This window comes from Centropristis striata, chromosome 18, assembly GCF_030273125.1.
Source record: "Centropristis striata isolate RG_2023a ecotype Rhode Island chromosome 18, C.striata_1.0, whole genome shotgun sequence".
Lineage (NCBI taxonomy): Eukaryota > Metazoa > Chordata > Actinopteri > Perciformes > Serranidae > Centropristis > Centropristis striata.
The window spans coordinates 4,940,068-4,963,959 of record NC_081534.1 but is presented as its reverse complement, the minus strand read 5'-3'; the positions used below and the strand labels follow the sequence as shown (position 1 = coordinate 4,963,959).

Genomic DNA, 23,892 nt, shown 5'->3' with positions numbered 1-23,892 from the left:
ATTATTGTATTCCCTGAAACAAATTAAAAACGGTATTACAAAACACGTTAAATTCTGAAGAATGTTTTTCCCATTTACAGTTAAATTGAGTGTCAAAATCATAAGATACAAAATGCTTTGTTTGAGTAAGTGAAGAGTGCCATAACAAATGCATGTAGTTTTTATTGATTTTCAAGGCCACATGATTTTTCACATTTTCAATTGAACTGAAGTAACAGAACAACCAGTGTTTCAAAAATCATCCACAAAGTAAACTGCGATTAAAAAAGAAAGTGTCATATTTACAAAGGTTATTTTCATAGATACAACGTATGGCTAATAGCATTTATCTTGATTGCTTGTGCCACATTAGATTTAAATGCATATTACTGAGCAAACCCCCCCAGAATACAGGTCACTACTGCTACCATCCAACTACAGCAAAGACATCAGACATCGTGGCTGGTTTCTACCAAAAACATAAAGTGCTACATGAAGTTATAACGGAAAACAATAATTTCAAAAGGGGATAAATGCATCAGACTAGCGCTTTATAAAACTTGAGAAGAGATAAGTTAATGTACAGATAGTGAAGCAGTGTATTGTCTGATCCCCTTCAGGATGCAGATATTAAACTTACACTGTAAGGCTTAACGCATTGGAGTTACTGTAGAGTGTTATTTTGCATTAGATCATTAATGGATTAAACAAAAACAATATTAGAATAAATTCAATCTATTTCTTACAGGAATCAAAGAAACTAGAAAACACATCAAAAACTGAATGTGGGAGTTACCAGTAATTTCGTTCATACATTCAGCAGGTCAATTAATGCTTTCTCTTAAATTCTTTATAACAAAAGTTTCTCTTTATAGTATGTAAAAATCCACTGAGTTTTGTGCCACCACATACAGAAAAGAGCAGCATCCAGCTGTGAGACTAACTGAGGTCACATGACTGTGTGTGCGTCGCAGTAACAGGAAGAAGTGAGGACTATTCAGATTCAAGCTCTGGTTCCAGTTCCTTTTCTAAGTCTATCCAGGAGCGTTTCTTGGCACTTGGGAAGTCTTTTCCTAAAGAGCCTCTGGTTAACGGACGAGACGTGGAAGTCTCTCCCTGAAAGGTGTCGGGACTTTCTTTGGGTTTAATATCGCGGTACGGCAGTCTGAAAGGGCTGTCCTTTCCTGCTCTCACAGCAGGATTACCCAGCTGTGCCGACTTACTCCTCGGGGGTCTTCCTCTGCCGCGTTTGACTGGCACGGGATTATCACTGACCGTTCCTGCGCAGTCCTCAGCTTGTGTCTTCGTCTCCTCGAAAGTCCTTTTTTCACTTTGTTTCTCTTTAATCTGAATTAAGGTTTTCCTTTCAATGACACTCTTGTTGTATTCCACCACTTTGAGGCCTGCAGCAGCACTAACGGGGGTAATGGGGTTCTTTGGAGGTCTGCCTCTGCGACGCTGGCCTACAACAGGGTTCAGATTAGGCTCAACGGATTTAGGAGTTTGTTTCATATGCGTAAAACTCAAACGGGCAGTTGACGGTGTTTTCTTGACACCCACTGCTGTGCCCCCCACCTGGCTGCTCTCCACAGTTCGCACAACCACCGGAGGCACAAAGATTGATTTGTTAAGGAGGGCGAGCCCAGCCAGGGGCGCTGTTACACCTGAACGCTCTGAATTAGAGTTAAGGGATTTTACACTTTTGTCCTTCAAAGTAGAACTGCTTTCTGAATCTGAAGGGTGGTCACGGTCTGAAACGCTCTTGTCTTGGTTCTTGAACGAGCCCACTCCAGAAGTTTGCTTATTAATTTGATCCTCTTTTTCTTTCTGCTTTGCTTCCATAACCACCAGTGTGTAGAAGCCTTGACCAACTGTGAGAAAAAAGGGAAAAAAGTATGTCAGAATATCATAATACAAAGAAATGAACATAATAAAACTCAGGGATTAAGTCATGGCCAGAGCAGCATGTCTTATATGTGCAATATGGAAACTTCTGCCACTACAGGTCTCTCAATCAAACAATAAAAAACAGAACAATGCTGTGATTGCAACAAGTTTATCCCGTAAGGATTCCTTCATTTCACGTCCTCGCCCGTTTATTGTTCCGGAGGTTTTTCAAGGTGACGCGGCCATTAGAAGAGGAGTAGAAAAATTTAATACACTTCAGTGAAACTGGATAAAAAAATCTATTTCTGACAACTTTTGCCAAACAACAGCTGATATATGTGCAAAGGACCTGACATTTCTGACACGCGACCTTGTTTAAAATTACTTTTTTTAAAATGCTTTTTCTGGTTTTCAAAATTGTTCTATTTCTTTTAATTTACAATAATGTTAGTACAAAACGCAACAATATATATACCATAGGACTAGTCCCTCAGAGACATTTTACTGCAGAAATGTTACATATACTTTAAACTTACTTGGTTTAAGGGATGAGGGAAGTATGATTCTGCCGGTCTTGGAGCGAATCAGAGGAAGTGAGAAGGACTTTGCTGGTAGAGCCGGAGGGTTGCTGCTGGAGCTGGGTGCTGAGGATACAAGAGAGGCTTCATCCTGGGCTGCAGTGACTTGAGGCGTAGCTGCAACTGGCCCCTCTGTCTGGGGACTGGGCATACTGGCCTGGGCTGGGACATCCGGTATCTTCGGTTGGCCCTCAGGCTTAGTCTGAAGTTGAATGCCTTGTAGTGATGGGGCAGTGACCTGGACTTTAACCTGGGCTGGAGAGGACACCGACTGAGGCGTGGGTGTTTGTGGACTGGTTTGGGCTGGAGGGCTTTGTAAGTGAGCCTGTATCAGGGACAGAATTTTCCTTTCGGCTGCAGATTTGATGGGGTTATCCTGAGGCGGAGTCATGTGTGAGCCGGACCAGAACCTGGACTGGGGAGCATTGGCTTGCAGAAAAGCAGCTCTGGACTGGAGGAGACTGGAAAAGAAGGGCTTCCATTTCATCTTTTCTCTCATTTCTTGCTTCTTGCAGATCTCATTCAGCTTGGTTTTAATCATCGTGTCGGTCTTCCCTGAAACAGTAAAAATTTCACATGACACAACTGTCAGAAAAGGCAGTTACACATTATACAGCCTACACAGTCTGTTCATCCAGACATCAGCAAGAGAATTGCAGTTCAGAGCAACAGCTGTGTTATGCTGCTCATTATTCGTGATTTAAGACACTTTACAGTAGATTTAGTGTCAATCAAATGAACATGTCAACATAAGTGCAGGATGTTTAACAGGAGTACCTTTGCGTTGGATAACAAGCTCCAACAAATTCTCTATAACAGATTTCCAAGTGGTATATAAATATGCACAAAGTGAGACCAAGTAAAAGAATACAACAACATTCAGAAAGCTAAATTGTACATACCAGACAAAAGGGAAAGCTCCTTCACATAAATAGACTGCAGCCGAATAAGCCTCCTCTTCTTCTCCTCCAGATATTTGGAGGTCTCAGTCAGATTGCGGATTTCTTTAAGGGCCTGCAAACACATCAACACAGAACAGAGAATGAATGTGGCGTGGTGATGTAAACTATTTATCTTGTCAAACTTGAACAGCCGAGACTGAAAAATACAAGGATCTTGTGTCTCTGTTCTGTCTTCTGTGTAGCGGTGTCGTGAATACAGCACTTAATTTATGTGAAGTAAATTTACTTTACCCATAATTGCTTATTCAACCACAAGAAAAAAAAAACCCACAGTGGCAAAAAATTGAGTTGTGAACTGAACCGTGCATTTGTAGAATCATTAAATCTTTAACAACTAGTATACTTTAGTGGGGAAATTGTCTATCATAAAACAGATTGTGTGGGCAGGCATACAAAAATTTCATGCATATATTGATTTGAAATACAGCATATTTTCAGTAAACAATTACTCCTTTATTCTTCTTTGGAGTTAATTCATGAATAAGAACTTTGAAGTGTATATTAAAGGACATTAAATAGAGCAGTTTCTACTGTCAAACACAATAAAGTTACAGCAGTAATTATCCAAAGGCCCTGAAAACCTGTTTTTACAACATTCTTGTTATGAGCGAGGGGGCACTACACAAACACACACTTTCTGCCAAAGATTTGGGTTGATTCACATTAGATTTCTGTGTTTACTGATAGAAATATGATGTAATGCTTTTCTGTTAACCGATCATATTTGCATTTGGATACTTGTGGGGACATTGATTGCATGGTATTTTCTATGGTTTCTTGTAGTTTTTGTGTAGTTTGTAAATCACCATTGAATATGGAGGGGCCTCCGGTGGCCGCGAGGTTGAAGATGGCTGCGTGAAAAACCCCAGCTACCGACTCAACTGCCATAAATCCCCCTACAAACTAGGAGATTTAACTTAAAAGTACCTACAGCACCAGATAATGCAAGGGGGGAAAGAAAGGGGCCTCAGTATGTCACTAAGAAGCAGTAAAAAAGGAGAATTTTCGAAGGAAGACGCCAGCATGGACACGGAGGAAGCTAATGTTAGCTGCGAGGACCAGGCTATGCTAGGAGGAATGGCCTCCTTGAACTCCATCTGCAACGTCATAAAATGCTCCATGGCCGAGGCGTTGTCCGGGCTGGAAAACAACATTTCCAAGCAGTTATCAGACTTCCAGCGTAACTTTCAAGAAGACATCAAAAAGCAGCTTGGTGAAATGAGAGCAGATATCAACCAAAAGATGGAGATGACCGCGGGGAAAATAGCTGCGGCATCACAGAGACTCGACGAAGCCCAGGAGCGCATCGGAGAAGTGGAAACTTTCAGCGGGGAAGTGGAGGAGGTTTTAACCCGCGTTCAGAAAACTCAACCATTGAATCTGGAGGATGACTGAGATGTGTATCATGTCAAACTGACCTGTGAGAGGAGGGTGGACCTGGGGGCCCTGGGGTCGCTCTGGAGAACAGCCTGGAGTTTGTCAAAGAGGTGACGCTGCTCAGAGCGTCTTTGCCTTTCTAGCACCGTGTGGTTCTCTCGTCTCCGTCTGTCCTTACAGTCCTCGTCATTGACCACTTCCTCCTAGAGCAGAGACAGCGGAGATTATAACAAAAACACGTAATACTCACACTATACTGTACTAAAAACATTCTTATTAATGGAAAGAAGATGATGATGATGTGAGGTTGAAAAGGTACCTTGATGTTGAGTTCCCTCGCTGATAAATCTCTGCAGGTAGAGAAGAATGGAGCACATTTCAAAAATGTATTCAATAGCAGAAAATATGCACACTTTCACACACAGTTTATATCCTGTCATTCACAAGCACACACATCCACATGTCTTACCGTGACTCCTGTTGTGCCATGCTGATACACTCTTTCATTTTAGAGATGGCTATTCCTTGTCTTGCTTCTTCCACAGTCTCAATGTCCACTAGTCCATCCTGAAGAAAAAAAGGAAGCATCAAGTTTTTAAAGCTGTAAAAATAACCATAAGTACATCAATCACAGGATTAGATATGTACAGTACAGGCCAAAAGTTTGGACACACCTTCTCATTCAATGAGTTTCCTTTATTTCCATGACTATGACATTGTAAATTCATCAAAACTATTAATGAACACATGTGGAATTATGTACTTAACAAAAAAGTGTGAAATAACTGAAAACATGTCTTATATTCTAGTAAGCAAAGGGTGGCTACTTTGAGGAATCTAAAATAAAAGACATGTTTTCAGTTATTTCACACTTTTTTTGTTAAGTACATAATTCCATATGTGTTCATTCATAGTTTTGATGCCTTCAGTGAGAATCTACAATGTAAATAGTCATGAAAATAAAGAAAAACGCATTGAATGAGAAGGTGTGTCCAAACTTTTGGCCTGTACTGTACATTTTTTTTGCATTTTATATCTAAAACCATATTTCAGGGAAACAATGGTTCGACTGAAAAATGTCTTATTTCTCACACTTACATCTTCGTCTACACAGTAGTCTGAGGAGTCAGAGCTCAAGTCCTCTGAACCGATATCAAAGTTTGATTCCGAGTGCCTGTTGTTGGTTTCATCATTCTCATCTGACGGCATCTTCTTTTCACACGTCAGCTCAGAGGAGGGTCCAGGTTCCACTGGTCTGCTGCTGAATAGGTCCTTCAGTCTTGTAAAGGCATCCGAACCAAACAAACGTGGACCTGATTGAGCTGCTGCTAATTGGCCAAAATTTATCAAAGCATCTTTTTGTGGCGGAGTTTTATCCGCACCAGCTGTGTTTGTAGAGTTCACAGATTCTGATGCAGCTCCGTCAGCTCCAGGCTTCGGGAGTTGAATGAGGGTGAAGCCCCCGGGCAGGGTTACTCCTGGCAGCTTCTGGCCTGTGGTTCCCTGGTTAGCCGGAGGGCAGATCCTGAATGAGTATGTCCCGCTCTGTCCTAAGAAGCTGGGAGCTTTCAGTGATTGTGAGACAGTGAGAGAGACGGGCGAGGACGTGGAGCTTTTCTGGAAGGGGCTGACCGAGCTGAGTTGGCCCGAAACAAAAGGGTTGATGGTCGAGGAGGTTTGTGAAAGCAAGTTGAAGCATGTCTTTTTCCAAGAGTCTGACTGGAATAGTGGAACTGAAAAACAAGAATACAGAGAGCAGGGTGAGGACAAAATAAAACCAATTAGTCTAAAGTTACAAATAATTAAGCATGCATGTTGAAAAAGGATAGAGCCCAACTGATATGGGATTTAAGAGCCTGACGCGGCTACTGATTTTAGAGGGAGGGAAATGAATTGATAAACGATATGGTGGCAGATATCGTCATATTTAGAAGAAAATAGACCTAGTTTAGACATGAAAAGAATTGTAATCTGACTTATTTATGTGGTGGTGGTGGCTTTATTTCCTTGGATGACTTCAATATTCTGCAGTAGTTCTCCAGTTGATTACTTTTCCCTCCTTTGTGAAGCTATCAGTCTAAAGCTAAGTGCTTGTGCTGGGCTCCAGAAACAGAGAGATGATTTTACCTGGTGGTTGTGTCGGTGCCTTCAGATCAGTGGTTTTCCTTGCAGTTATAATTGGAGGGACTACTGTGCCGGAAGCTTTAATGCACAGATTACCAGGAGTAGTAGTTTTGTTTATAGGGTCGGATTTCTCAGAGTTTTTAAGAGAAGTGCCGCAAGGAGGATGTAGTCGTCCTGTGACAAATGCTGCAAGGCGGTTTGCTGGATGTAGAGATCCCATGTTCCCAAGCAACAGTCTGGCATGATTGTAGGATTTACCATTTACCTGTAACAGAAGAAATACAAGGATGTGTTGCAGATACGTATACAAATACATGATGCTTTCCTGAAGCATTATAAATGCAGTTTTTCCATTAAAAACATATTATTGGTGTCATCTAAATGGGATTTCCTGGAGCCTGACCTGTATAAGTCCAGATGCTTGGCAGCCAACAGGTTTGGTACTGGCTCTCAGTCTACCTGCAGGTAGCACGCCACTCAAAAAGGGTGTGACTCCATAGCGCATCTCTGACTCTTCATTTAGGCCGTCGTCCTCTTCTGCATCAAGGTCGCCATCAAAGCTTTCATTAGCAGGCTTTTCCTCGTCGCTGTCATCATATTCATCTTCATCATTATCACTGGCTTTTGATGGTTTACTGATGTGGATCTAGATTAAGTGGAGTAGAGGAGGATGTTTATTTCAAATTCAAACACTGCATTTGAATTAAGAGCTTATAATATTCTGAGGCTGTACTTTATAACTGGACATTCAAATAAATAAATAAATAAATGAATAACAACCCAAGGCAATGACATCAGTCAGTAAATTGGAGTTAAAAATATTCAGGAGGCAAGGACAATGCTGACTACACAGTATTTTCTGGAAACGACATGTTTTTATTCCAACCTGGTCTCACAGAAATCCGTGGAATAGCCACGGAATCGCTCACATTTCCGTGAAACTGACACGGATTTCGCTACAATGCAAGTTAATGACAGTCATATCCCGTGGCTATTGGTTTGTTCCAAGTCACGTGACTTTCAAGGTCCCAGCGGTCAGAACAAAAAACATGGCGGACAGTTCTCTCATTTTTAGTGAAAAATCAATATTTTGACTTATTTTCTGCATAAAAATGGATTTTGATCACATTTCTAGCGAGAAATATATGTTTTATTTTCTAAATATTCACTCAGTGAATGTACATAATCACTTTGTATGTTGGAATAGCCACGGGATATGACTGTCATTAACTTGCATTGTAGCGAAATCTGTGTCAGTTTCACGGAAATGTGAGCGATTCCGTGGCTATTCCACGGATTTTGAGTGAAGCGAAATCCGTGGCTATTTCACGGATTCCTGAGACCATGTTGTTTTATTCACACACAGATTCATGACTCCTCAGAGACTCACCCTGTAGGTGAGGACGGAGCCGCTGGGCTTCCTCATGAAGATCTTAGTGATGGGCCGGATGCTGTAAGGTCCGACCCAGAAGGGTTGAGACAGCTTATTCTGTTTCATGCGCCGACATAAAGCTTCCAAGACCGTGTTGCTGTCCTTGTCCCACTGGCACGCCGACTGGATCTCGATTTGCTTTTTCGCATTCATTTCATCGGGTGTGATCTTCTGAGAAGCCTTTTCTGCTGTGGGACATAACACATTATGGTTGTGTATAGCAACAAATATATTTAATAACACACAATGGGGCATGTCATCCAGGTGAAGTGAAGCAAAAAAGACAAGTACGAATAAAACGTTTAAAAAAGGATTTCAGTAGCTGGTGATAACTTAACAGCACAAACAGAACTATATTTTATCTTTGATTCCTCACCGGCTCCTTCGACACTCAGTGTAGTTCTGTCGTAGTTGTTCGGCTGGTTATCAGTGGTTGTCTTCTGTGTTTTTTCAGTGGTGTTTAGTGTAGAAGGATCAAGGATTTTGGGCTCGATGGTGAGTTCAGGAGGAGGCTTGCTGTTGAACTCTCTTACACGCGCGCATGTCATCATGCTCTCCAAGTATTTATACACTGGATCCTTATCCTCCTCTCGTATCTGCAATCATGATTTAGAATTCAGTTTGAAATAAAGTGACAAAAGGTATACAAACATATACATGTATAACAGATATTGACATTTAATAAACTTACTGTTCCAATACAATAAGAGCAAATAATTAGCAAAATATTTTAGTACAAGCAGGTGTATTAAATCCAATAAGAGATAAATGTTATTTTACCGGATATGTAGGACGAGTTACACTGCTGCGTTTCACGCTCTTTACAGGGGCCAAACACGGTGGAGAACTTTTTGGGGTGAAGACTGGCTCTGGATCTTCATCATCAATGTTGTGGTTCCACAGTTTTTTAGCATGGGAGCCTGGGCCTGGTTGGACCATGTGTTCCATAGTACTCATAGCTGGGGAGGGATAAAACCGACTCATTAACAATTGTGAGCTAGTGAGCTTTGTGACTAAATTATTTCACCATCTCTACAGTACGTATGAGAGTCCTGAAATAAAAATGTCAAACAGTGAAGACAAAATAACTTGATCTTACAGTAAACAGGTTGAATCGGAAGTTCACTCTCCCCTGCGCTCAGCTGCTTGGTGATCTTGCGTTTGAAGCAGGTACAGCCAAACATGCAGTCAGGCCGCCGGCAGTGGAGGGGACCCCTGTTCAGATGCTCAAGACTGGAACAGACGCAGCCCAGGGTGCAGAACTCCTGACCACAATCAGGTATTTCAGCTTCATGCCTCGGATTCTTGCATGTTTTAAACACCTGACTGGGCAGCATCTGAATAAAAGGAAAGAAGATTAATCAGAATCAGTTCTTTTCTTCATGTGTCAAATGTGTAATATTAATTCCTCTTAATCACCAATTATTTTTTTTGTCACGTAAGTTTTTATAAACAAAGTTTTGCAACAATTAAAGCAAATACAAGCAAACTCAACACAAATCTGCCTGGGAGGTGCACACTATCCTTACAATCTTGCAGAATGGTATATCTTTCAATTATTATTCAGTCCAGTATCAGCGTTTAGAGAAAAGTGAAAAGAAAAGAGAAAAGAAAAGAAAAGAGTTTTAGAGGAAAAATGGACCCTGTACAGGGTCCATTTTTCCCATTTCCTGTCCAGTTGTGCTTCCTGTAGCCTCAATATATGTGTCAATTTGTCCATTAAAAAGATTTCTTCCACAATTGTTATCCATTGTTCTTTCTTTGGTGGTGTTTCCTTTCCCCAGTTCCTAGTGATGGCTTTCTTGCCTGCCACTATCAATCTGTGAATTTACATAAATAAAGCACTAAACAAGTCTTAGGCACTCCATACCCTAATATTTGCTGTAACACCCTACATGCCATTTCCCAGAATACAGTTATTCTTTGACATTTCCAAAAGATGTGACAGTGATCTACATTTTGAAAGAGCCAAATCCTCGCCAACATTTCTCTTATTTACCAATTTAAATGTAAAATTAAAAGCAAGAGTTGATTTTAAAGTTTAATATGAAAACACTTTGTGACACTGTGCACAAACCCTGCATGAGTATGCATCAGAATGTTGCCTACCTGTTTTGTCAGCATTACAGACAGAGCCACTGACAGCCTGTCTGGAGTCAGCTGTGTTCTGCTCAGGCCCTGGCTCAGCGCTCCAAACTCCATCTGCAACAGTTTGAGCTGGACCTTAGTGAAACCCGATCTGTGTGTCACTTGGCTCTGCCCACAGCTCACTGCTGGTCTCTGGCTCCCTGAGTGGTTAAATCTGTAGACAGGATGAAGTGAACGCATTAATATTTGTTAACATTCAGAGCAAACAAGTACGTCAGTAAGCATAATGTATAGCGAACAGGCCAAACTATTGCAACATTAACTTCGGCAGGGTGATGCAGGACCCTGATGCGAAGCAGGGTTTAATGACCAGTCTTTAAACACTGCCACAGCCCATACTGTGTTCCAATTAGTGTTTACTTCACGTCTGTCTTCTTCAGTTCGGTCGATTTTTCTGTCATCCAGCTTTTAAGCTCTCTCGTTGTGCCTGGTTATACTATTCCCCTTCTCTTTTCTTTACTGGGGACAGTTCAGCCTGATGGAATAGGTGGTCACAGCAGCAGTCTGCTCTTCTGAATGCCATAATTGATCAGAATGGAGTATTGTAATAAGTGACAATGTGTATCATACTATACATATTTACATTATTCTGCAAACCATATGAAATAATGATGCAAGTTGCCAAAGTAAGCTCAAGCTCATTAGCTCAAGGCTAACCATTTTCCTAGAATAAGACAGCTGGAAGTTAGGAAATAAATGAATATCTCCAGTGAAACCAGCATTTTTATAAATAGACACAGCTAGAAGCAGCTGTGAAACTGTAAATGGGCAATACAAGATCAAAGGACAAGTGGAGACTTATCATAGAAACCTGATGTGTAAAATGTACTTCCCTAGCTATTGCATATTCATGCCATCAGCCAAAAACATGTAACATTTTAACAACATGGTGGTTGATTTATTCAAGAAAACACATTTTAAAGATTGATGGGTTCACTGAAAAAACAATCTGAAGCTTAAACAACTAGTTGCCGACCAAGTTTCAGGCAAAAACACCATTTGATGATACACAAAGGGAATATCTGATGCTTTTCTTGTCTTGTATCATGGTAAACTGAAAATCTCTTCACTGGTGGAGAGACAAAAAAAGCAATGTGAACATAATCCTTTGGGCTTGAAAATGTCACTTCAGGACCTTATGATGGAATCTTTTTCTGATGTTTCATACAAAGTTCATTGAGAGACTACTCATAATATTAATCGATAATGAAAATAACCATAAACTATGTGTTGCAGCCCAATACACATATTACATAAAAACAAGCAAAATTGAACCGAAAAAAATATGACTAAATGTTGAGAAATGTGTCCAAAAAATGTCGACACCCTAAAAATGAAGACAAATGACAAACACATCGTCACCTGTGTGCTCCTGACTGTGTATTTGAAGATGCAGACTGCTGTATGGACTCAGCTCCTGCTTGAACAGGGACCTCGGGGCTGGCCAGAGGAGGAGCAGGTGATGTCAGGGCAGAGTAGAGGAGCGGTTTGTGGGAAAGGGGACAGGGTCTGTTGGACCTCACAGGACTTTTGGAAGCAGCTTTTCGATGCTTGAGTGCGCTGTCCAAGGTCTTTACGTAGCTGGAGCTTTTAACAGGCAGCTGATAGGCCACCGAGCCCTCAGAGTTTGTAGAGAAGGCGGCAGCACGCTCACTGATATTCTGGGCTTCGCTTTCCAAGTACTCATCCAACATGTTGCTGCAGAAGGCAGATAGGTTCTTTTGTGATCCTTTAAGAGAGGAAGAATGAAGAGACTTTCATTTATCCACGAGGAATAATGAATCAGACACAAGTACATTTGGTTGGTTTCAGCACAGTTAATCTTTTGGTAATTAGAATGACTATACTAATCCCATTGCATGATAAAAGGGACACTGCAGCTACAACAAGATGAGCAAACCTTACCATCGCTGTTAGAATGAGACGTTTCTTTGCTTCTTAGGAACTTGTTTTTCCATCCCTTTATTTTTGTGATGTCACTTGTCTTTCCTGTCCGGGAGATGAATGAGAATCCCTCATCTGTGAGGGAAACAAACTGAATTAGCCGGCAGTTAAAGAATGTAGCGCAGTTGTATGACAGGCTTCTCTATATTTAAGTATTTATGGTTTGAGTGCCAAAATGTATTTTTTCATTGCTACTTTGTTGAAGAGAAAACCAGATTTATTCAATTAAACAGTATGTTGATTCATAGTAGGACTGTAAAAGCTATTCAAAAATGCAGAAAGAGGGTACTATAGAACGAGGGAAGCAATGTCATTACAGCTCTGGACATGGACACCATGATGAGTACAATCTACATGCGTAGTTTCCCTGGAGAACACTGTCTGATAAGTCACATGTTGTTAACATCACAGTGAATACCCAGAATGCTTTACAGTACGACCATAAGGAGGAGACTACTTAAATTGGAGGTCTTTCTGCTTTATACCTATAGACCATTGATCGTCGTTACTTTATTTCCATCATATATGAAAAACATAAAACAAAGACGTTTTCTAGAAACGTTTGCTGTTAATGTCTGGCTATGTGTTTAAAACACAATGATACATTTTCAAAACCATTAAGACCATGCCTCGTTTCCTGCACATCGAGATCATACAAGGCTTTAATTTGACCTGACTGACAAACTACAGATGAGGTTTGCAGGAAGAGCTAATTATCACTCAGTCTTTTGTAATTTATCCTACTAAATACATTAGGCTACCTTGGAAATGTGCTGTCTAAATTTAGAGGGAGGGAGATAATTCTTATGTGAGGGAAAAAGAGCAATACTTGACTTATATAAATATGTTAATATGTTTAACCATTCTTGAAATCACATCTCACTGCTGTAATATAGGGTGTAATTACATTGAGCCCTTATCACTTTCCCCTTATGTATCTATGGATACAGCATTGGCTCCTATCACTGCTGATCAGCGCTGTAGGTAAGACTGTTATCTGTTCACAACAGTAACATTTCATGTATTGAACAAACATGACAGCTTGAAAATATGGTAAAACATTTAACTTGCGATGGTTTACATGGAGTATCACACTGCTAGTTCCTACTCCATTACAACTGTTAAACTAAATTAAAAAAACAACACACATAAGCCCAGTTGAAACACATAAACAACGCACTACGAAACACCTAAAATGCTTTTTAAAAGACCTGCAGACGAAGTGCACTTTGCACAAATCATTGTTTTGCTTCTTCCCCCTTGCATGGAGATCAGCTTCTGATTGAAGTCCTGCACACCGGGGTGCAACCACTAGGTAGCTCTCCAACCCAAAAGGCGCGTTTCCATTAGGGTAAAAAGTGGCTGCTGGGAAAGCTTCAGGCCACGCCCTCTCAAATGTCCACTCACTCAGCATGTCTCCATTACAAAAAGGCCCCAGAGGGATTTATGAGACTCTGGAGGTGACGTATGATTTTCGATCGCCGCGTTATCGCCTAGTGACACTTTCGACCGTGACGTCACATACGCGACGGGAGACACACCATACATAAACAATAAGGAAGGAGACTGTGAGATGGAAGGAGCAGAGCTTGCTGTGATTCTTGTCGCTGTGTTCATGCACATGGCGGCGATGATTATGGACTAATTATTGTTGTGATTACTCGTTTCTTTGCCGGCTTTTAAAAATGGCACATGTTGTTGTGCTGTCCAGTGCTACGTGACATCCCGCTTATCACGTGACATCCCGTTTAGCGTTCTATCCAATCAGCAACCAGGTTTTTTTCAGGGGAGAATATGGCCCGGCTCTTCAACAGGGCCAAAAAACGGCCAGTCAAACGGGCGCTAGGGGCAGCTCACATTCAAATTAGGGGCGTTTCAGCGAGGGAGACCCGCCTCATCCCGGGTATTCGACTGTAGTGGAAACGCACCTAAAATTAAGAGTTAAGTCTGCTTCTCTTACAATTTACTCACATCTCCCCAGATAGCCAGATTCGGGCTGTCGCGATAACCACATTCTTGCAATAACTGCACTATCAACAAGCCAACCACACGAGATGGCAAGCAACCACCACAACCACTTCATGTTTTTTCTTTTTTTTCATGGGGGCTAGGCCCTCCTTTTTTCACACTGCAATGTGTATGTATTAAAAAAAGGCGTTATGAGTGTAATTTCTCCGGCCCCATGGTTGAAGATAAGCACCTGCCACCGGCCAAACAAGTGTATTTGATCAGCATGAACCTAGTAGCCACAACAGTGGGTAAACAAAGGGGGCATTTAACAGAAGATTGAATCACTGAATATAAATGCTGCTTAAAAGCAGCGGGATAAGGAGTTTGGCTGCCTTCTCCTGATGGTCAGCACATCAGGGGGATGCGGTCCAGTGTTTATTTGCATGTTGCATGTGATTTCACTCACATTCCATACAGCGCTGGAGTAAAGCGACACGCTGTCCTTGTCTCATACACGGCTCTCTCTCTCTGTTGTAACTGACTGGGACACCATATGCAGATCTACACTTTCGCCACATATCTGCACATGGCATGGGAAAATTCTTCCCCTCAACAGCCCTTAGGCCAGACCCTCTGAGACAATTAATTCCAAGTTATAACATATTAAGCCTTTTTGCTCATTTTCTTATTGTGGCAACACTGTCAAAACTATAAATACTGTATATGCATCACGGAGAAATCATTAAGCTCAGGACTAAACTGAAAAGATCACATTTTTGTGCCAAAACAGAAATAACTAAACGTCCCACAATAACCTCTATAAGCATGCCAAGTGTCAACTTACCACCAGGAGACAGGGCCGTGGCTGTGTCGTGTTCGGGGAGGTTCGGGGGAGGTATAGGCAGATGAACCCCAAGATACTGCATGTCGATGGACTTTGTTAGTTCAAGGGAGCTCAACTTCAAGCCCACTAGAAAGCAGACAATAAGGAGTCAACAAGAGACAAAAATCCACAGTTTATTATTACGATGTGTAACCTACTCAATCACTGGGAATTTTGTGTGTGGCCGAACAAACTCACCCTCCTGCAGCACAGGATGGATGACCTGTCTGTGTTTGAGAAGCCTGAGGTCCTGCAGCAGGAGAGCCTCCAAGCGTGCTATCTTCTCATCATCAGTCTCTTGAATCACCTCCACTGAAATGCCACAGAAATGTTTTCCAAAGATCGTTCACATGAGATTTCATTTTTTCTTAGTTAAATAAAGTCGAAAGAGGGGACAAGGGGTCAATGGAGATTTTTTGTAACACATAAGATACGCATAACCATTGACCTTTATATTGCTTACCTTTTATGTCAAACTGCATTGGTGTTGTTAGGGAAACAGGAGATGCTGATGCTGTCTTAGTGGCTGGATTGTCCCTGACATGAACATCAAGAGCTTCCTGTCACACAGAAGAAAAGTAAAGCTTAAACTCCGCACAGAGAAAGTACTTCTATGCAGCAAAAATCCTTCAGGTAAGCAACAACAAACCCCAGCTAATGAATGCAGAGACATCCGCATCCACATCTCAACTAAATAGAAAATACATCCTTTGAGACACGCAGATATGCAGAGCATTCTCTGCAGTAATATATAGTGTGTTACCTTTGAGGTAAATGAAACAAACAGCAGGCCTTCAACATCATCCAGCTCTGGTTGCATAGCGACAGTCAATGATGGGCAGTGGACTTCCAAGGGGGAGGCAGCCTCAGCCTTCCACTGTCTTCCCCGCGAATTCGCCCAGTGTTTGTTGATCCTCCTCCTCTTCTTCTTGCGGTACCCAGGTGATGAACCCGGGGTAGATTTTGAGAAAGTGGGAGTTTTAGGTTTTATTGTGAAGCCTCGCCTCACCTCAGGGGTTTTACTGACATCATGGGTTTCTTCATTGGGCTCCACAGGTGCAGGTTTTTGGACGAGGACAAGCTCACCAAGGGCATGCTTGCCTCTTATACAGGGGACATATGGTTCATCCTTAGAGGAAGACATTATGGGCTTCAGGACCACTCGGGTCTCTTGCTCCTTTGAGGGAGGAGCAGGGACAGTGAGATTCTTCGTGCTGTAAGACAGTAAAAGGGAGTGCTGTTTATGGACACTAAACAAATAAAAAGTGATAATGATGATGCCATTATAAAAATATATGCACTTGTGACGGCATGGCATGAGGCCATAGTATTATGATAGGGTAATTCCAGCAGTTTAGGTGATGAATTAACTCTTTCCCAGCATATGTCTATGTACGTGCTGTTGCATAACAAATGCTATTCCCAACATCCTGCATCTGAACCAGGACAGCATAGAACCATTTGGGCCCAAAGACCTCCAGGATATTTAGAGTGAGAAAACTACAGAGGATGTACAATATGTTGTATGTACATTTTATGCTGGCAACTATCATATGTAGTTGTCCAGAAGATGAAATTATCAACAGTCAAAATGTCAGTTGGGAAAGACTCGCACAATTCCTGTGTCCAGTGTAAATGCAGAGCATCAATTCTTGATCAAGAAGAGGATTAAAAAAGCGTTGAGAAGCTGCCTCGTTGTGGAAAAGGTGGCGAACTTGATGAGAACTGCAAGTTGTGCCAAAGAGCAGCTCCAGAGCACTCTCTGCAATGAAGCTGTGCTGCGAATAAAGGATTAACTAGCCTTTCTTCATTTCACTTATTTTTATTTATTTTATTTAACTGGCCTGGAATGCAACAAATTAATTGAGTTAATTCTGCTGACTACTTCTAAAAGAAAAAGAAACTCACTGTATTATGGTTGTATAATCTTTAATTCTGTTTGAGAATGCAAAACAGGTGTCAATTCAAATAGCTGGCAAATGTTGAGGTTGTGGTTTGTGATGTTGTTAAGCAGAGGTCCTCCAATTGTTCTCTATTCAATTTTGATGAAGGTCTGCGTGGTACCACAGTTCTGAGTGAGGCCTGTCATGATAATTACAATATCGACTTATTAATCAATATATAAAATAGACAAGATAGTTGTCTTTTAAATCGAGCCACGCCACTCTTAAAATGGACGCGTTGTGGTTGTAACGCAGACTTTTCGTGTCGTGTTTGAAGTAATGCTGCAAATGTTTGACAGGCAGTACAAATTGCCGAAAAAAAACCTATATTTCCAGCAGCAATTCCAGCTGTTTATTCGTTATTTATAATATAAAATAATATAATTAAAAAATATTTATCTCTGTGCACTTTTTAACAGAGCCTGAGTGTTATATCTATGTTTTATTTATCTAGCATATTTTAATATTTCTTTTCTACAATTCAATTCCAATGTTAAATATTCTTGAGATTTAAAAATGAATTACTGTTGAAAAGGATGTACTGGGATTATTATGCTCTTATATCATGATATGAGTGGCATAAAATGGTCTCAAACGACATCAACGATACTAATGTTTATCGTAATAGTTTCTGGGAAAATATACTGCAGTACATTTCCATATCTGAACAGTGCTTTCTGCCATGTTTTGCATAAAAAAATACTTAAATGATCAATTATCAAACAAATTTGGCGGTTGGTTGTCTGTTCATTGAATAAACATTCAGAAAACTATTCATTGCCGCTCTAAAAACATTAGAAACATCTCTAGCAGACGGCTGGCAAGAAGCTGTTGACTGTATCAACACAGTCTTTAGCTGCAGCAGGCTGAGGGAAACTCAATGCATATTCTCCACAGATTACATACAACATGCCCTATTTAAAACAAAATGGATCATTGCTTATCATCTCTCTGGGCTTTTTACTGCTGCTGGTCTACCCAATCAAGAATATCAAAGATGTCACTTCCCCTTTCCAGGAATTAATGGATCAAATATTGCTTTTGGCAAGAAAATTTACTTTGTTGAAATGGATCAGGGAAACCCCTACTATTTTTACTTTGTGGTATAAAGATATCTTTAATGTATTACCAAATGAGAAGATCACCTCTGTGCTTAAAAGTAAGGAACAGTCATTTCTGAACATTTGAAAACCACTTATTGTATTGACTGTCGCTCTTTTGTCAAAAGGACTTTTTTCAGGCTGGAATACTGGTGTTAGACACACTCATTCGGGCCAGGATGACACAGCAAACTGTGACTGGACCTGAACTATGTGAAAGATGAGACTATGTGTTGTTGTTTTACGTTGCCCTTTTCCCTGTGTATGTACTGTGTCATTAGGGTGTGCTAATTGTTGTACTTGTTTCATAAAATTGAAAAATGAATTTAACTGAACTATAAAAACCTGGACATTAGAAATTTAAAGGTAGAGGTATTGGATTACTTTACATTTTACAGGCGCACCTAACAAAGCGGCCAATTAGCACATATTGATGAGTTGCATACAGAACAAATACATAAAAACTATTACAAACGTACCTCAGATCCACAACCTCCTCCGCGTTTTCTTCAAGTTCAGCAGGTTGTAAAACAGAAGGCTGGGTGTCTGTTGTCTCCACAGGTTGAGCCACAGGTGTGAGCCGCTGCAAGCGAGGGTTGTTGCCGTCCTCCCTGAAGCCTTTGGCAAATGGATTATGATTAATTTTTAGCTGGGTTATCCGAAAGTTCTGATAAGTCGTCACCGCCATGAATTCGGTTTGTGGAAAAGTAAAGGTCATGCACTCTGGTCCCATTACCACAGGCTGGTCAGGTGTGGCTACGTCCCCATCCGGGACAGGTATCACATGTAACCGAGGAATGTAGCGATGCATAGAGTGGAGGACCATATGCCCTGCCTGGTCTTGGGAATAATTGGTCAGTTTGAGTTTATAGAAAGACACCAAGAAACTCATCCAGTCGGAGCCTTTACATGGTGAGTAATGGTGGGGAAACGCCCGGATCAGACCCTGGCCCTGGTGCTCTGCCAGTGCACTGACCTCCCATTTGGATGAGCTCCAGCGGTACCTGTACTGGTCCGATGGAACAATGGAAAGGACCAGACTGTACTGCCGCTCAGGATCTAGGCCAGCCAGGCGATAGCGACAGTACGGGAACATGCGGCGCCCCTGTTTGGTGAGAATCATCTCGGTTCCACAGCTGTTGAACTTCTTCCACACACTGTTATTCTCCAGAGTGACACTGACACCTTTGAAGGTCAGCACAGCAGGAAAGTCTTGTCCCGGGTCTGAACTGCCAAACGTGATAGATGGCAACGATAGTGGTGATTCTGATATGTCCACAAGACTTGTCCCTGTGCTTTTTAGAGAGTCTGATGCTGATGCGATACGTGAGGTAGCTGGGCTTGTTTCAAAACTCCCTTCGAGGGTAGTGGGTGATGTTGCAGCAGGTTTGGCAGGGCTAGCTTCAGCAGGTGAAGAGAGAGCCGAGCTACAATCGTTACTTGCCATAGAGACGGCTTTTTTCTCCATCATTGTCTCATTGGGGAAATTAGGTCCCGTAGTGGTTGGATCGAGAGGAGTTGGAGGGACGGTAGGAGCAGGGACAGAGGAGGGGACGTTAGCGGAGCTCCCCTCCTCATCCTCCAACGTATGAGAGTCCTCCATTGATGTGAATTCAGAGTCTGTGGCAGGCATCCTTAATGGCGGTCACACTTCATTTGATACCTGACAGAAAATGATACAATGATGTTAACTATGCAGCACAGCTATGTTCATAGGCTCAATATACAGTTCAGAGACAAATGAACCTAAGTGCTATAACCATACAAAACCATAAGACAGAAAAAAATAATGAGAGCCATATTCAACCCATCTGCTGAGAAATGTTAACAAAAGCAATAACAGGCCATTCAGGCAAAGCAAATACTAACAGGAAAGACATAAGTAGAAAATAATAAAAAAAATAAAAAAATATGCATCAATAAATGTAAACGACAAGAGCAATTCAACAGGTAATACATCTAAGAATGTGCGGTTATGTTTATGTACTGACTATTTGTTGTGGGCCATATGAACCACAACAACCTGCTGCTTAAAATGAATTGCCCCTTGTGGGATAAATGAAGTTTTTTGAATTGAATTGGATATTGCAAAAAGCTTGAAACAACTCTAGTAATTTTCTGTACTATTTATATTTGATCATTTTCACATAGCCTTGGCAAAATCACAACACACAGCTACAATATGCTGGTAAATATCCAGCTAACTGGAGCATCAGTGGTGTTGTAACATTATGCATAACCGGTAAAAGTCAAGGATATATTGCCAGCTGATAATTATGGTCTATTGTTAACATAAAGGTGCAGCCACATTTTCTTTTAAATCAAATGAAGAAATGAAATGATTATAGCCAATATCAAAGCACTATTTTCACATCATACAAAATTAAAGGACATTCATCCGTTGGTTTCTCATGTTGCTGGTTGTGTGAATGTTCTGAAGCCATCGAGCACCCAGACCAAATTTCAAGATATCTGATCTTCATGATTCATAGATCAGCTCATTGTGTTCAATAGGAATTCCAATAAGAATCAGACCGTTGCAACAAACCAGAGCAATTTTAGAATAGGTCGTACGCTCCTGAAAAATTAATTAGCTACTAATGGAGAAATTATCATTTATTTACAAGCATGGGCCATATGTGGTCCTTTAATGAGCTAATGGTGACTCATTTCACTGTCTAAGGACACGTAAGATATACATTTCTTAACTATATCTAACATGACAAGCAATATTAAAAGTCTGCTTTATTACTGAACATGTGTAAGTGTGGCTTCAAATTAGTTAGAGGTTGATTTGTTGTAGGAATGCACGGTACATATCCATACTGATGATTATCAGCCAATAATGCCATAATTGAAAATGTATTATATTATGTTTATTTTGGTAATTGAATTATAACAAATAAATGATTGTCTCATAATACAAAGCCATAGCCTGGAAACCAGTCATGAGATCATGTTTTACAATCACAACTGTTGACAACTCTCATATAAGGGTTTGAGAGAATAACCAAGATTCTGTGACTGCATCGCCTATTTCTCACCTTAAATGTTTTAGGAACACATTTTGGTGACTATTCTGTTGTAATATTTAAAAGTTTATGAGCAGGCCACCATGTTTTCCCAACTTACATGTGTCAGTGCTGCTTGTCAGTTAATTCAAAGGCATTTTGGTCTGCGCTTGTTGATAAAGCCCCTTGAAAATCAAAAATGAACAGGAAAGTTCCAGTCTAATTATATTGACTTAACAAGCACAGCATCTGCACACTCCCATACAAAGGGTGGCAGTAGGAGGTCAGCAAGTATTACATTTTTGGTTTGGTTAAGTCAAGAGTTACAGATTATCAGATTGTGATGAATATAATTTATTATATACTATCTATCTATATATTTTCAAAACGATATAAAAATGTATATATATATATATATATATATATATATACATACACACACATACACACATCTTTATTGTTTCCATTGCAATGTTGGAAAATTGCAGCCAAACTGCATTATGGGAATATTTGCATCATTTGGATGACACATTACATTCTTATCCCTTCATGTGGGAGCAAGCTGCTGATTTGCTTCCATAGAATAAGGACTATACAAAAATAGGCTTTTCTATGTGGTCATTTCATATAGAAATGATCTGTATCGGGATTGAATATTAGATATAAGCCCTACCTTCAGTTACACAAACTAGAAGTCATAAACTTATTTTTAGAAACACAAAAATGTGAAATTATCAGTTGTCTTGTCTGTATAAACAATGAGAAGCAAGTACTTATCTATCATCTGTATCACTTGACAAAAATCCATAATTTGTTGTGATGACTTTACACACCCTTATTTGGAAAACAGACTACAGAGTAAAATACACAACATGTTAAATGTAATCTAGCCCAGAGCTCAAAAACACAAAATACTGAGACATCAGGTTAAATGAATGAATAAAAGAAAAATAACAGAACGTCAAAACAAGTATGTCCTCATATCTCTGACTTGCATTCCTTAAATGCCACCACGTGACTGACAATATACACAACGAAGTCACAAATGTCTGAGTGATTTTTTTTTTAAAAGTTAAATATAGAATTTATCTTCGCAGTGCGAGAAAAGTGGACTTTGTCTCGGTGAGGTGTGCTGTGAGTGAGAGACCCCTCCGGTGTGACTGACCAATAGGCTGCCTGATAACACACAGGCCTGTTGTGAAGTAGGAGTAAGACTGAAAACGGACACTTGGTTAAACGTTTCTACCATTGAAGCTCCAACGAGATAATCACCGTCGACGACAGAGGACAGGAGACTACCGCTGCCTGTTGTGTTGTTGTCCTGCTGTCCTTCTCTACTGGCTCAATTTACTAATCACACCACCACACAGATGCTGTACTCCAAAGGTGTTAACCGGCCGAATTAGTCTATAAAAAACATTATTTACCGGCATGCTTACCACTCAAACTCTGAAAAAACCGTTCTCCGAGTCACCATTTTTCCTCCAAAAGATAAGAAAGCACGCTGAGCATTTAAGTTGTTTGCCAACAGCCCTTTCTTCCTCACACACCGCAGCGAGGCAGGCCGCCCGCCACCACTCACCAAGTTGGAAAAGTTGCAGGTTTCACCAACGCCTCACCTTTCATCTCCGGCTCAATGCCTCGTGTCTTACAGTGGCGACATATTGATAACGTTCACGGTGAAACTCCAACTGTTGCACGTCGTCGTCGCCGCTGAAACGGCCTCGGTGAATCCCTCGAACATAAACACAAACTGGCAAATGGAGGCCGAGAGCCACGCCACTGTGCTCGCATCGACCGACCCGAGCGTGCACACAGTGGAGCCAAAGCGCATGCACGGTATCACCCCTTCAATGGCGCGTGATTCCCGGGCCGAGGAGCGGGAGTCCGTCCACCATCCCGGAGGGTTTTTTTTTTCTCTCGCGTGCTCCCACCTCGAGTCAGTCCGCGCCGGTAATAAGGACAACTCTCAGCAAGTTTGCACGGAAAACGTTTAGTGTGTAATTCCTGAGCTGGGAGCACATACCTGACTTTATCTTCCTCCCTTTGTATTTCCTTCACTTCTTCTACCTTTTCGGTCACATTTCCATTCTCACCCCCTCACACACACACACACACACACACACTGTCCTCGCTGCTCCTCTCGCTCACACACACACATACACACACATCCGTGCTCTCGGGCTGTGACGTAACACGTTCACCATGGCGGTCGGGCTCCAGCAGCCAATGCGCAAGCTCCCACCGCAGGACTTTACCGGCCACTGGTCTCATCATGGTGTCGGTGTCCTGACCTAAACACAACCCCGACAATAAAAATTAAAAAAGTTATTTTGTTGCATGGAACATTAAATGCAATTTCCTTAATATTTTCCGTGACAATGTATCAACATTGGCCATTGCACAGTCAACAATAACATGTGGTCCATGTGTCTTAAAACTGCAGAAAAACACGCCGCGAAACAACGTTGTTTTGTTCTTCTATAAAGATGGCGGCTAATACAAACTATGATAAACACAGGCTAATTTAACTGGATGCGTGCCCCACTAAAAGTAAACCAGAGCAACCATATC

General features: G+C 41.1%; 1 protein-coding gene across 5 annotated transcripts; it reads right to left on the bottom strand.

Moving 5' to 3' along the window:
* Window positions 1–142: 142 nt before the first annotated feature.
* On the bottom strand, window positions 143–23,457 carry magl (MAX dimerization protein MGA-like). Of its 5 annotated transcripts, none has more exons than XM_059356347.1 (22): window positions 23,345–23,457; window positions 18,787–19,970; window positions 16,028–16,478; window positions 15,728–15,824; window positions 15,463–15,576; window positions 15,226–15,351; window positions 12,393–12,506; window positions 11,850–12,216; window positions 10,449–10,641; window positions 9,439–9,676; window positions 9,120–9,298; window positions 8,716–8,935; window positions 8,298–8,527; window positions 7,311–7,553; window positions 6,911–7,172; window positions 5,882–6,516; window positions 5,253–5,350; window positions 5,103–5,133; window positions 4,825–4,986; window positions 3,347–3,458; window positions 2,403–2,999; window positions 143–1,850 (listed from the first exon to the last, which is right to left on the bottom strand). In XM_059356347.1, the coding sequence occupies exons 2-22, from the start codon at window positions 19,938–19,940 to the stop codon at window positions 973–975; spliced, it is 6,501 nt and encodes a 2,166-aa protein (XP_059212330.1). In that variant the 5' UTR covers window positions 19,941–19,970; window positions 23,345–23,457; the 3' UTR covers window positions 143–972. The 5 variants fall into 5 exon arrangements, with proteins under 5 accessions (XP_059212330.1, XP_059212334.1, XP_059212331.1 ...); XM_059356351.1 differs by having other exon boundaries at window positions 8,298–8,524; XM_059356348.1 differs by lacking the exon at window positions 23,345–23,457 and adding an exon at window positions 22,938–23,149.
* Between the last annotated feature and the right edge of the window lie 435 nt (window positions 23,458–23,892).